This window comes from Microchirus variegatus (genome assembly GCF_963457635.1).
Source record: "Microchirus variegatus genome assembly, chromosome: 18".
In the NCBI taxonomy this organism is placed as follows: Eukaryota; Metazoa; Chordata; class Actinopteri; order Pleuronectiformes; family Soleidae; genus Microchirus; species Microchirus variegatus.
In genome coordinates this window covers 19,786,013-19,801,842 of record NC_139819.1, presented here as the reverse complement: position 1 = coordinate 19,801,842, position 15,830 = coordinate 19,786,013, and the positions used below count along the sequence as shown (strand labels likewise).

Below are 15,830 nucleotides of genomic sequence, written 5' to 3'. Positions count from 1 at the left end.
GTAGAACACATCCAAAGTGAATGTCCAATGTCTTTGTCTTGCTCCATTATTAAACAATAGAAGACAAAGTCAACTCATGTCATTATAAATTCTCCTTCAAAACACTAACACAACAAATATGGGCCCTACGTCACCAATAACCAGACAATCTAGTTGTATTAGTCTTGACACTCTGGACCCATCCCTGTTTGAGCTTCTTTAAACAGGTCATACTTGTAATAACTGTCCAATGTTCCACTTTAATGTCCAAAAACACATTTGTCCTGTGGACACAACAGAACTAAATAAATACGATGCTTTTCATTTGCTTCATAAACCAACACTGTCACTGTTTTGATCAGTTAGAGTTGATCTTATGAACATTCTGTGGTTTATGGTTTGATTTTAATTTGATTGGGATGAAAGTGTTTCCTTATAAAAAAAGAAGAAGGAAACACTGTGTTTAAATGAAATAGCCTTAAACTCCTACACCACCTCCTCCTGACTCATACAACTCGTTCTATGAATTTCTCGACACAATAAAGTGCACACAGGCAACAATGTGCCAAAGAATGTGAGCACTCTCTTCTTCTTCTCCTTCATTTCCATTCTCCCCTCCAGGTAGAGGAAGAGTTTAAACGACGGGTTGTTCATAGTTGTCAAGACTTAAATTCAGGGTCACATGACCCAACCCCACCACTTTCCCCATCATGTGATCCACAGACTCCAAACAGCAACAATAAGGACTGTGGTATGCAGCCTGGTGAAAACATTATCCTGTCTGGAATGTGGACTTGACTGCATGGAAGGGTTTATTGCGGCAGAAGTGAGGACAGATTTGTGTTTGCATGCATACACATGTGTTTTTCATGTTCTCTTGTTTCTATCTGTGCACGGTGTGTAAGGCCTTAGCGGTGAACTGGGGGCTGCAGGGCAGCAGCTGATGATCAGAGTTTAGAGCCTCAGCTCTGTCTGCCTGAGCTGTGTGGGGCCATTTAGCAACATCATCACATTAATGGAAGGTGATAGACATTTGATCAGTGATTCACTGCATTGAATGCATGCAAACAAAGTTTCTATCAAGCATTCACAGTTTCCTTCTCGTCACGTTTGAAAAAGAGTATACACATGTGTGTTCCTCCTATTCCTATCAAACACAACTCAATTTAACCACTTCTTTAGCCTCTCTCCAAATATTTACACAATATACAACTTTATACAATGTTATTAATGTTCTCAATACAACACAACAATATTTCTGTCATTTCCATGACCGTCCTGAATGAAAGTGCTGTTCTTCATCCTTATATTCAATTGAAATGATATATTTTGTATAGTCTTTGATCTACTACTGCCTTTATTTAATCACCCATTACTTCTCCTCAGCTCTTTGGCTAAAGTCCTCTCTCTTTCTCTTTGAATCAAACACACAGACAGATTATTTATTTTGCTTTCCCTTTCTGGATCTGTATATGAGTGTGTTTAGGGGAAACTTGTTTCAGGCATTGGGGATTCGTAGTAAAGTTTGCTTTAGTTACCATTGTGTTTTTTTAACAAAACTATCAAACAAATTCCATTTACTGTACACCTCAAACAATGTTCCTTTTCTTTTAAGAGAGCTCATATCACACTGATGTGATGCTGGCACGATCACGATACCATGGGTTCCCTGCACAATCTCTTTTAGCACAGGAGAAGGAACCAGAGATGCATCACCAACCTTTATTTACATTCTATAGAGGAGAATGGTAAATGTTCTTTGGGGAATAATCCCAACCACACACCATGTGCCTGTAGAAAGAAAACAATGCATACTGTATTTGTATGAAAATGTTACAGGTTGTTGTTAAAAATAACTTCAACACCAGTGATACAAACACTGGTGTGAGGGACAAACAATACAATACATCTGAGGTACGTTGCACAAAACTAGGATAAGGGATTAAGCCAGGCTATGTTGCCAGTCCATGTGTGATGGCACTCTGAAGCCCTCTCCTTCCTCAGGCAGGACACACGGTGAAGGACAGCACAGATAATGTGTTTGTAGGCATATAGGCATTTACCTATAGGTAAAAAAAATGTTTTTGTGCAACAGGCCCCAGGACTCAGTTGTGTTGTTGGATCCACCTAAACACTTGTGTTAACCTTGATCCAGCCCTTAATGTGGTTATGAATTAAAAAATACATGTAAGTTTTATTATATCAGCATTTGTGGGACTGAAAAAGACTCTGTCTGAAATTCATATGACTTTCAATTAGGGGCACACGTGTTGGCAAACATGTACAAAGGTGTTTTAGAGAAGGACTTTCAGTCTTTTGCTTATCCATTTATGATAAGATGTACGTTTTCCATTTGTGATGGGGCAGGTTTACTGGGTTTGTGTTCACTGGTGGTGGTGGAGCAGCACAGACGAGAAGACTGGAAGAGGAGGGTGGGATCAGGAGCAGCAGCAAGCGCACATTTCAAGAATGCCACACAGTCTGGGAACTGCAGCTCAACTCAATTGCTCCACCAGCACATATTTCAGTGGTGGACAGGGTAATGGTGGGGTGCAGGCCAGCAGAGGCAAGCACAGGCGGAAACAAGCATTTTTGTTCTTGTGAACTTCTCACTCAGGTTTTAGAGCTCATGCCTCAGAGCCGTAAAATAAAGTGGACGCAAATACAACAGCTGCAAGTGAGTGGAAGTATTTATGGGTAAGATTTGATCCTAAAAAAGAAAGTACAAAAACACTGGTAGAAACACTGATGGTTTCCCATGCATGTGATCATATTATTATTGAAAATGGGCTGCTCTGCCAAAAGAATGCTTAGCAAATGGAGCACTCCCTGAACCAAAGCCTGCATGTTCAATCACAGCTGCTGCTGTTCCTGTGCTACACAGCTTCAAGTTTCCTGTACACAGTCCCAGAGCTGCTATCCCTTACATTCAGGAACACCACCGTCTCCTGCACTCGGTCGCTACAGAGTCACTGTTTAATTCTGCTTTTTTTCTGCTGATTCCATGTTGTAAGGCACCGCTGTGAATGATGGAAGCTGTGAGCAACAATTAGGAGGACGCTGAGTCAATAGTGTGTAAGGTTGTGACCATGCGGTTGTCATTCACAGATACTATCACAGATACTTGACAGTGAGTAAGAGCCTATCACAGGACCAACATACTCTCACATTAACAACATACTGAACATTAAGCGCTTCAAATGAACCTAACCTCATTCTGTACTGTATTTGTTTGGACTGTGAGAGAGTATCCAAATTCCTCTCAGAGAGCAGCCAGTCCAACTGGAATTAAACCAAGAATCTTCTTGCTGTGAGGCCCCATTAACTTGATTATGATTAAGTAAATATGAAACAGGAAACTGCCTCATACTAACAAGCTGAAAGGAGGCGTTTGGCCACCTCGTGTAGCAAAGGTTGACACAGTACATTTCATTTTAGCCTCAGGTGTCACACGAGGATGGGGCAGAGGAGTTCTCCTTGTCGCCTCGGCACATCTCACCACATCAGAGCAGCACGAAAATTCAATATTTGCTCTACAATATACAAGCAGGAGCTCATCAAATTCTGAAAGTGTTGCTGGTTAAATATTGTGACAGCCACAGCACTAACTAATCTAAATGAAGTCAAAAGGTGTCATCCATCCATTGACAGCTTCTGAATCATATTATCATATTATGTTTGTAGCACCTTTGAAAACTGGGATTCACTTAAAAAAAGCCTTCAAACAATATGATTAATTCTTCATAATCCATAACATTAGTCTTGTTTTTTATGAGATCAAATGTAAAGCAACGAAGGCCACATAACATGTTTTTATCACTTCTTTTATTGTATTTTCCTGCTCAAGTTTACCACCACACACTTTAGCCCTTTGTCCTACTGATAAATCCCCCACAGCTGCCTCTTTCCCCATGTAGACACACTCTTATCATTGCATACACAAACAGCTCAGGGCAACCTCACTTCTTTCAAAGTCACGTACACACTGGAAATTTCTACACAATTCTTTCCAGCGAGAAGAAGTCATGACAAACCGGACTCCAGTGTTATAATGACAAATGTCACTTAGCCCACGTTTAAAGTGACTTTAATGTCACACGAAGTCCCACACAAGTGTCTTCACCACCGACCGACATAACTGTTAGAGTTAGTTTAGTGTCATGTGTGACACATGACACTTTTACAGCAGAGGCCACTGCAGGGAAATGACCTGATGTGTGTGTACAGCATTGAAAGTACAGTATTTGTACGCATGACCGTGACTGTGACCATGTGTCAGGAAATATGTCTGTATGTTGATCACACTATGAGTTATTAGTAGCTAATTTATTCTCTATGTTTTGTGTTTTTCATGAGTAAATCGCTTTTTTTTTTTCATTATTTCCAAAGAAAATGTTCATAGCAGCTTTGTGAAAATCTGATAACTGTTGATGGCCTTTCTATTTATTTCCTTACTATCTATTAGTACATCCTGACTACTACATTTTACAGTCTTGAATTACTGTTTTTTCCTGTGTTTGGTGTGTTTTTGCACTGAATGAAAGTCTTTTTTTTACTGAGACATTTAGTTGTGGTAACAGATTAAAGGCTGAAATATGTGCCACCGGAAACTGAATTTGAATAATTTATATTTGAATTTGAAATGCTAAACTTGAATAATTGTATTAAAAAACTGAATTTGAATAACATAATTTGAATTTGTATTGTTTAATTTGAATTATTGCATTGAAAAACTGAATCTGAATAGTATAATTTGAAATAGAATTTTTCAAATTCAACACTCCATATATGTTCGCATTCAGTTCTCACAATTCAGATTCAAATTACTGTGACAGACGTGCAGGTAGTTCAAGGATGAAGGAAGAATAATCGAGCACAGATACAGGATCTGCGTTAATAACAGCTGCCACGAACGGCTTCATTTCAACAGGCCTAGATAAGGTTGCTTTGTGCCGGGCACTGCACGCACCGAGCATCCACTGAGGCGGAGCTGATCACCTGCTACAAAGTCGCTGCCAAACTATAAAAACATCACATCTTAATACACAAACCACATTTTTGAATTCTAAATTCTCAAATGATCTTATAACCGCATTCTGGGACACAGAAAAATATTTATTTCAGGTTTTATTTGTTTTCTCTGCTGCTGTGTTGGCAAAAAACCAAAGCGATTCTCCTGTATCTGCGCTCGATTGTTCTTCCTTCATCCTTGAACGACCCGGATGTCTGTCACAGTAATTTGAATCTAAATTTTGAGAACTGAATACGAAGATATATGGAGTATTGAATTTGAAAAATTCAATTTCAAATTATACTATTCAGATTCAGTTTTTCAATGCAATAATTCAAATTAAATAATACAAATTCAAATTATGGGATTCAAATTCAGTTTTTTAATGCAATTATTCAAGTTTAGCAATTCAAATTAAAATATAAATGATTCAAATTCAGTTTCTGGTGTCACATATTTCAGCCCATAGGTTCTATTGTCATTTTATATTAACGTTTGCAGAGCAAGCCTCGCTGCAGACGCTAAGTCTCGTTTAAATAAATTAGCCTATGGTTAGGTAACGTGAGTTTCCAAAAAGTTGGCATAGAGTACAAAGTTATCGGGCAGCAACACAATCGATCACTCACTCTCCCACCTGTTCAATATTGCAACACAGCACACGCTGGAACAGTGAAGGGCTGTTTGTTGTCTCAGTGATCCTGGTGAAATCACAGGAAAGATGCATTTCCACAGAGAACATGTGTGTGCATGCCTGTCTGTGTTTGCTCTGTGATCATGTTCACACTGTGTAACTGATGCATGAGGCTTTAACCTCAGCAGCCTGGCAGGAACAAGTCGTTCAGTTCTAGTTTGTACCTCGAAGAGAAACTATCATAGAAACCTCAAGATTTGAATTAGATTACAGCTCTCGTAAAATGAAAAACTGTGTCCAGGTAAAGACAGTTGGAGTATTTTTAATGATTGCCCTATAATGCAGTTAAAATCCCCCTGATCTGCTCTGAGTATTTTATGTGACTTCATGGGCTTTGAGGGGGCTTCGAAGGGAGAGTCTGCCTCACTGTGGGGAAGGAATCCAAGTGATGAATGTTTTTCTTCCAACAGACAGGCTGCCTCTTGCAGACCTGCCACATGTACAGGAAGTGAAACCATGGCAATGGAGCCTTGTGTAATGTGTGACGCCACTTCTCCCACAGCTTGCATTAGCTTGTGCCTATTAAATATCACTGCAGGAAGACCCAGTTGGAGCCTGCTGTCACAGTGTCTCATCCCATGTCTTCTCTCGGATTTGTTCTAAAGAATATGCTGTTGTTTGCTTTTTATAGCAAAACGTGGTTATGTGAACTTTCTCCACAGATTTTCTGTCTTGATTAAATGAATGTGTGAAGTGTTAGATGCCCCTGGATTGGCCAAACACCATTCTCAGCCAAACAGGGAGCACAATGTTGGAGATCTGCATTCAAAAGATTGAAAAGCATTTGTAACTTCTGAGATCTAGAGAGGTGAAGGCTGGGCTGGTGACAGTATGACATCAGCAGTCTGTCAGCTGATTCCAGTTGTATGACTACCAACAAAACCACATTAGACACAGCATTTTTATTAAAAATGTACCATCTTATACAGCGCTCTACAACATTACATTTGCATTTCTTTCAGGTTCACATCTGACTCCCATTAGTAGCCTGACAGTTTCCATCCGTAGGCTTATCACTGTGGCTCAAATATGCATGAACACACTCCACTGACTGGCCTTTGTTGCCAGTAGTGCCGGAGGATAGCGATCTCTCTCTCTCTTTCTCTCTCTCCCTTTTCTCTCTCTCTCTCTCTCTCTCTCTCTCTCTCTCTCTCTCTCTCTCTCTCTCTCTCTCTCTCTCTCTCTCTCTCTCTCTCTCTCTCTCTCTCTCTCTCTCTCTCTCTCTCTCTCTCTCTCTCTCTCTCTCTCTCTCTCTCTCTCTCTCTCTCTACTCAAGCTTCCTTGATTGTGAAAATGTCTGTGTTCGAGCACACACTGGTATTTGTGCGTCACTGATCACATCATGGCTGCTGCTCCTTGTTTGCGCACACATTTAAGTAATGATGCATTAAGGAATGGTTGGCATGATCGAGGACAAAAGATTTACGATCGTCCTGTCACTCAGTTTCCTTTTAGTTGTGAGGTGAAAAAGAATTAGTAGGACGAGGCAGGTAAAATGCTGTGGATAGATGTTTCACAGTTTGTTAATCATTTGGAATGATTGACATGGCAACAATCCAGAAAAACATGCCAGACACCAAGGGAAATATGTGCCGGAACAAACGGTTTGAAAGAAGAGACAGGAATTACAAGGCTTCTTTCTCGGAATATGGTGTTCCTCTACGTCTGCGGACAGAGATAGACAGATGTCCTTTGCCGGTAATTGCAGGGAAGATGACTCACTTTTTCCTGACTGAATCATTCATAAAGTGCCCTAAATACCATGCACTCTTAGAAATAAAAGTGCTAAGTAGAACCATATAAGGTTCTTCGGCTTGTCCTCCTAGGACAACCCTTTTTGGTTCCAGGTGGAACCTTTTATAAAGGTTCCACCTGTTACCTCAAAACCCTTTATTCAGGAAAGGGGTGTTAAAGGGTTCTCTAGAACAAAATGGTTCTTACTGGAACCATGAGTGTTACCAAGAACCCTTGAAAAACCAATGGTTCCAGGTAGAACCTCAGCCCTTGTAGAAGAAAACTTTGGGAACCCTTATTTCTAAGAACGTGGCTGTGCTGAGCCTTTTAATATAAAAGGCCTGGGGGGGGGGTTGCATTAGAGCAATTTTCATTCTTCATTAAGGTCAGGTGACTTAATCAAAGGCTATACATATGCAGAGAATGTGGCTCCATTTTGCCCCCACCAAACAAAAGCATTAGCATTAGCCCTTACATGAGAAAACTGTCACATGAGTCACACAGTGTGCTCTCTGTTCCCTTGACCTCTTGTTTGCTTTACACCTGACTCACTTTAACCTTAAATCCTGTTTGATCAGCTGCTACACTTCTTTTTCCCTTGCTTACATTTTACTCAAAATCCCAGGTGTATGGTTGAGTGAAGCTAATTAACACTTGCAAGAGTCTCTGTTTTTGCATCAGAGCAGATTTAACATAGTCCTGTATTAGAAATGTATGTTTTGTTAGTTTAGAAAATTTAGATGTATATTTTGAGCGCCGTGTTAAGTCTGAACAGCTTGAAAGCTCCACCTGTAAACGTGAATTTACTGTACATTGATGTGGCAGCTGCAAGTGAGCTTTAGCAATCCTCTTTATAATACTGCTGAGTCTAGTAACTCGAGACTTGGCGTAAAGTGTATTCAAAGCCATGCATCAGTGACGACAGTGTCATAGTAACATGACAAATCTAGCTCTAATTTGAGCATGAGCGCTGAAACAAGTTGGTTTCACACTGGTTTAGTGTGATCTACTGATCTGGAGCCTGTCTTTATCAAATCTGAGGCCACAATAACTGACAAAATATGAAATCTTTGCATCATAAAATATCTCATAACACTTTTGACACTACCAGACAGCAACAGAAACAAATTAGACGAATGACAAAACCCTGATGATAAATAAAAAACAATAGCACTGAAGATAATGCTTTTGGTGCCTCAATACCCACAGTTACTTCATTCAATTCACACAGTCAACACATCAGATTTGATAGTTCACATATCAATTACAAGTGTCTTGCATCTGAACGCAATCAGCACAAATGCCTTTTTCCATGAGTCATCATCAACAACAGAAAACATTATACACTCTTAGAAATAAAAGTAGAACCATATACGGTTCTTCGGCTTGTCCTCAAAGGTTCCACCTGGAACAAAAAATTAGTGTTTCCAAGAACCTTTGAAAAACCCTTTCTTCGGGAAAGGGTTTTTCAGAAGCAAATGGTTCCAGGTAGAACCTCAGCCCTTGTAGAAGAACACTTTTGGAACCCTTATTTCTAAGAATGTATTTGTGAGACCATTGATGCAGGAGATACATAAGATAAGATCTTTACGATAAGATACAATGAATAACTAATAATAGTTTGTTTAATTACAAGCCAGATCTCATTCACATGGATAGAAAAATGAGGGATGTGTCATTTCTGAACTTCTCTTCACTCTAGTTTATAAATTAACATAAACTAATACACCATAGCAGACACAAGATGCCAAATACAATAGCTACAGGGCTTTATGGAGTTACTTACTTGATGCTTATTCAGTTTATAGCATTTACATGAGTTTTTTTGTTCGCTATGATGCTGCTCCACTAAAATTTGAAGGATTGTAATTAGTTCAAAAAGTCAAATTTCATCTTTTTTTCCACTGCATTATTTTATGAGTGATATCATTAGCTCATGTCGTGTCACAGCTTCAGTGTAACGTGACCTTTCTGCTTAAATAACTCACTGACTGATGGATTATAAATCCTAAATGTACACAGGATGTACTGTATATCTCAGTGTTCTATTCAAAAGTACCTTGAATGCTGCTCTTTCTTACAGTTAATCATTTGAATATCACTTCTGAACTGCCTCGAGTCTCAAGGCAGAATACAGGCAGGAGTATTGTAAAGGGAAAAGGATGGGAAATAACAGCAGGGGATTAAATTTGAGATTAAATCCTTAATGAAAAAAATGCTAGAAGTCCACATATCCTTTGAAAAATTAACCATGAAACCATTTCAGTTTAACTGATGTGGGTCACCAACATCCACAGATTTGAATCAGTAGCAGAGTGAAACCCAAAGAGCTGCTTCAGCAGATATTTTTCAGTTTCAGCTCCACAGCTGTGAGGCTGTTTTTGCCTTTGCTGTGGTTTTGCAGCTACGACACAGGAAGCTCGAAGTTTCTCTCTAGTTTTTTAGTGGAGCTGAGAAGGAAGCAACGTCAAAGGCTGCTGCGGTTTCCTTACCCACAATAAACCCCAAATAGAAGTAAAATTGCAGTAGAATACCTGTTGTTCTTCTCCAGTTTACTCTAAAACTAAAAAAGCTGTTGTAAAACATAATGGAGTGTGTAACCAGTGAGCTAAAGTGATAAACACACAGTGAAGACATCTAAAAACCTGACCTACCTGATGATCGCTGATTTGATGATAAAGGCTGGGGGGGGGGTCTTTTGTCCATTGAGTGAGCAGTCACAGCCTTGGGAAAATAAAAGAGGCAACTGTCTCCTATACCAGACAAAATGAATCCTCATTGTGACGAAATAAAGGCCTGAGGTGAAAGGTGTGGCCACATCAGACCTCTACTCACAAACAGGCCAAAACGCAGACAATGCAAATAGTGACCTACTTCTGTTGAGAGGTAAATACTTATCACGCTCTCAGGATAGACTTCCAGGAAACTCCCAGCTACATGAACAGTGTTGTGTAACAGGAGCAGGCCTCTTCCATCGATACAGGAGAAATGGTTCTGGCTAACCTTTGGCCCTTTGTTCAGAGAACAGCAAATATTTACCAGTCTACCCATCCTTTACGGGAACATAGCTGAAACTACTCCTCAAATTACTATCATTTAGTTATAGTTAATGAGTTTGTGGCAAGCAATACAGTAAATTACAGGTTTTATCTTCAAGAGCTGAGCCATTCATCATTTACAAATGCCTGATGCAGGTATTTAAGTTGATCAAGTTATATCATCGGTTTTCTAACTGATTATTCTAGTAATCGTTTATGTCCATGTTGCTATACTCTCAATGCCACGTTTCGTTAACTGTGATACGTCAGGAGAATATAACTAAGCTGTATGTGGGGGAAAAAAAATAAAGAACTCATTCAGTGACTGAAACAAAGAGCCAAAGATGCAATGCAAAAAGTTTTTTTATTGCAGTAATTAGACTACAAGGAGAGCGGCAGACAAATGAGAAGATGGCCTTTATACATGCGAACATACAACAACTCTGAAGCAGAGAATACAAATAAATAAAATTTAAATGTTCAGTCCCCCATCCCCCTGACAAACTCACAAAAATACTGAATTCACTGAAATTGAACTTTTTTGAATGGAAAGTGAAAGATTTGTATCCAATCTTAGATCCTATGCAGTAAATGCAGTGGAGCTAAAATAAAGTCTCCATAAACTCCATATCCCACAAGTCAATGCAGTATCAGTGGTACAGACCTGCTGTAATACAAGGAGATTATGTGCTTAACTTTAGCCCACACACAGGCACACACACAAGGGTTGAGTGGTGTGGTTTTTTTTTTAGAAAGGTATTCTGAAGCATCTTGTGCTTAATTGCAATAAAACACTACTTATTAGCTGGATTACATTATAATTGCTGGGGTTGAATTCAGACACTGATAAGCTGAGGGAAAAGTTCATTGGCAAACATGTCATCCCAGGAGCTCTCTGAGCACAGGGGAGAGGACATGTCGCTGAACGGGGACGGGGGCCCTTCATATCCAGAGTCACTGTAGGTGTCCGCAAGGCAAGCTTCCTTCTCCAAGGAGCTGAATGCTGGGGGGGAAGAGGCACCAGAGAGAAACTCATCCACCTGACTGTGACCATTACAGCTGGGGATGACCACCTCCTCTGGCTCATCTTTGATGGAGACGCTCTCCTCATCCTCAACCACCACCACCTCCTCCGTCACAGGGAATGCAGCCTCGTCCATCTTCTCCTCTGTGTCGCTCTCCGAGTCGTCGCACTGCCCATCGTCGACCTTCTCCACAGGCTTGGTGTAAATGTGGTCAAAGTGGATCAGTTCATTAAGGGCCTCCAACTTAACTGATGGGGCCCCCAGAGCCTCAGATGTGGTGGCAGGTACTGGGTCCCCCCCTCCGACCAGCAGCACCTGCGGCTCCTGGCACTCCTGCTCACATGACTTGAGGAACAGCTCTGGGTCAAGGATGTCCAGAATGCCCAGTAACAAATCAGACTAGAAGGGGTTGAAGAAAAAAGGAGATTAACCTGACCCCATGAGTGGTGTTAACGTGAAGCTAGGAACAGGGTTTAAAATCTGTGTCAGAGACTCACCTCATCGTCTGTAGTGTCAGAACCATCTGTATCCATTGAGAAGTCTTCAGATTTAGGGACTGCTGGGCCTGTACCTGCTGCGGAGGCACACATAGCCTGAGTACTGCAGACTCAGAAGACCCGAGCTCTAAACTTGAATCATTCCCTGTGGACAATGGAACCTGCACCTGTGAAAAGAATAGAACGTGGACATTAACATCGAGTCCAATCAAAAATAAAAGAATAAGTATGCAGCACACTCTCCTATCTCAACTCAATCTTACCTTCTCTTTTGAGTCAAGGGTGTCCAACCCAAGCCTCTGTCTCAGTTCCTCGTTTTCGGTCAGTAGACCACTCGTCTTTTCCCGAAGAAGTCGGTTTTCAATGTGAAGTTTCTGATTCTGCAGTGGAAAGAAAGAAATGCATGTTTGAGCTTGAAACCTGCAGCTGACATTTAATTAAAATGAAGACTTGAGTTGCACAGGTTTGGGGTTGAAATGACAAATTACCTCCAGCTCCAGCTCTAGGACTTGTTGCTCCAATTCCCCCATTTTGGCCTTTTTCCGGTCTCTGGCTGTCTGAGCTGCGACTCTGTTCTTGAGTTTCCTGAGGAGGGGGGAAGTGGAAACTGATTAAGTGTGTGTACATAAAAAGTTTTTAAAAGAATTTTACACAGTATTTCCAAGATGCTGACAAAACTCTATGACAGGACTTGGGATCAGAGAACTGCTGCCACGCAAGCGAGCATGCACGCACGGACACGCTCGCACGGACACGCACGCACGCACACACGTTTGACAAGCTGCTCCAAAGTCCAGTGACACACAATAAACCCCTTTTAAGTGATTTGTCTCATACAAAGGCCACTTAAGACAGTTCAGATAAGCTTCTTACAGTACAGGATATAAGATATACAACATATGAGGGATATACATATGAGGGCTTTCTATTGGACGATTGATTGGATTACTACTGTGTTTATATATATATATATATATATATATATATATATATATATATATATATATATATATATATATATATACATACATACACATACACATACACATACATACACATACATACATATACATATATATACATATATATATATATATATATATATATATATATATTGTTGAGGGGTCGATATGTTAGGGCGTGTCCCTGTGATCTTACCCAGAACAATGGCGGTGCATACGCTGTCAGTACAAAACAGATGGAAACAGAAAATAGAATAAAAACTAACCTTCGAAGTGCTTTCTCTTCCGGACTCAAGTGTGTGAGTCTTTGTCGTTTTCGTATCGGCGGCCCCGCCGAGCTGTTGGAGTCGGAGTCTGACGACACTTGGCTGGAAAGTGACGGTAAAACGACGGATAAGGGTCGGCTGTAGGCCGGCTGTGAGCCGCCGGAGGAGCCGCTCTGCTTCCCGGATATGAGGAGCACCTTATGTGCTCCCCCGGTCCCTGCTGCCACGACCACCATGTTCAACGATCCCACTGTCGCTGTTTGAAGTCAGAAAATACCGTGTTTCCTCGCTGAATTCAGTAGAAACCCCTCGAGTTACCACTGTAAATCACCACCTCTGAATCTGGGCTGGACTTTCCTCTGCGATCTTTTTCTACAGTCGTGGTAACACCTGATTGGCTCTCGGCGGCTCTGACGCAATCGCTCCGCGCGCTGTGATTGGTCACTCTGCGAAGGTATTTTGCATCTGTAGTTTCACTGAATTTCTTAATAAAGTTCTCCGAAAATGTCCCATTAATACTTGTCAGTTTTTGTTACATGTAATATATGTTTTCGTGGATCTTTGATGTTCTATGATAAAGGGCACCTTTGAACTTTGATGTTTGATGGGAAAAGTATGGTGCTACTTTTATGAATCAACTGTAAAGTGTGATCTGCTCTCTCTCTCCAGCCTGTCTTAACAACAAGGATTTCACTGTGCACTGTTTCCACCAGTTGCATCAGGTTGTACCGTCTCATATTCACCACAGTCACAGTCCATCTACCGCATGTGCCGACTCATCCACCTCAATTCAATCTGAACTTCTCTTCTGAGTGGTTTAGTGGACATTGGAGCTGTTTGTGTGGCCTTTACTACCTCTCTATCCAGGAAAGATCAACAGAATTAAAGTCATGACATTATGTGTGTTTCAAAGGTCAAAGATCACAAAGCTTTAGACTTTATGACACTTCAGCTTGTTTTGCTGGACAGTAAAATGTAATTATTGTACTATTATTATTATCCTATCAGAATGACAGTAGCTGGCCTCTTTGTTTGTAGTACACTCTGTACTCTTGGTATTTATTGTTCCTTGTTCCTCAATTCAAACAAATATAACCAGCTTTGCCACTGCGATGGCTTTCTCAAACACACATTTCCTTTTTACTGCCAAGGAGCGACGACAACAGGCTCTTCTTTGCAGAGATGGAAAAATACAAAAATATCGTACTCAAGTAAAAGTACCAATACTTTGATGAAATATTACTCCAGAAGTAGAAGTAAAAGTAGTCATCTGAAAAATGTACTCAAGTAGAAGTAAAAAGTAGTTCATTTGAAATGTACTTTAAGTAAAAGTTACTTAGGTACTTTGCGTGGGCTGTGAGGGTAGTAGAAATATGACAAGGGCTCAGAAATCCAGCACTATTTTGGAGCTCACATGCCCGGCACAGGATATTACGTCACTTTTGACTTACGTCAGTGCTGGTGCTAATCACGTCATCATTCGTCTGGTTCTGCTGTATATTTTCCCCCTGTTGGTCTTCATTGTGCTGAATTTTTTATTTTTACTCAGTAACAGACAGATTTTAAATTAAACTAATGGGAAGTGTGTTACAGCAACAACACAACAACAGTTCATTTTGATACCTTACACTGGAATCAAATGAAAGGCAGAGTTAAAATGTGCATACGAGATCTAAAACTGTAATTTGTCCTGTAGCAGGACTTCACACATTGGTGCAGTGTCTGTTTACAACTTGTGTCCCTTTCCCCTAGTACCTCAGTCCAGGAGGAGTAAGCACTGCTTGTAGAACAAACACAGGCCTTGTTTGCAGGACTTTAGCAGCACTGCTGAATCAACATCTCAGAAAGTGAGAGCAGGGCTTTATTAAAGTCCTGTGTGCGAGTCATTGTGTCGTATATATTGAAGAAGGAAAACAGGATTTCAACACAGGGTGTCCTTTATTTTCAGCTATATACCAAAAGTATCAAACTCCTATTCAATGACGTGCCACAACCTAAACATTCATCGTGAGACTTCCACATTACCATTTCAGTTTCTTGATGTCACTGGACAGACCACACTGGCAGACATATTTGATATTGTATAGCACCCTTTTTGCCATATGATTAAACACAGTTATTTTTGACTGCAGAAGTCAGTTGGGGGGTTTCCCAGCTGTCAGTCACATTTGTCATTAGCAAAGTGACCATAGTGGATATTTGCATAGCTCTTTGTGATGTGGGAAAAAAAGACTTTCTGAGAAGAGAATAGCCAGGGGGATTTTTAATTGTCGTGTTTCATTCTCTCTACATTCTGTCCTGTGTACAAAATAGTCAGCTGTCAGCTTGGAGATGTCACAGAACTTCATAGTCAAATATCTGCTTTTGTGTGATGAATGCAGTGCATGAAATATGCAAATAGTGTTTGTCAGTCTAGACTGTTTCTCAACATTCCATAGCATGAAAGGCTACATGCAGTAGAGGCAATGCTCTGTGAGTGCTGCAAGAAAATCCTCTTAATGCATGAGGTGCTTACGTGGGTGTAACAATACAAAGCACAAACAGTTAGCGCTCAAGTGTGAGACAAGGAGATCCAGGACACTCACGTCTTTAAAGGCTGTGGCTGCCTGACTGGTTTTTCATCTGAA

General features: G+C 40.5%; 1 protein-coding gene across 1 annotated transcript; it reads right to left on the bottom strand.

The window, feature by feature from the left end:
* Positions 1-10,804: 10,804 nt before the first annotated feature.
* xbp1 (X-box binding protein 1) lies at positions 10,805-13,535 on the bottom strand. The gene is given in 6 exon segments (XM_083904995.1): positions 10,805-11,809; positions 11,812-11,877; positions 11,976-12,142; positions 12,239-12,355; positions 12,464-12,560; positions 13,204-13,535. Coding segments are annotated over 6 exon segments (1,203 nt in total). The 5' UTR covers positions 13,440-13,535; the 3' UTR covers positions 10,805-11,289.
* Positions 13,536-15,830: the final 2,295 nt, after the last annotated feature.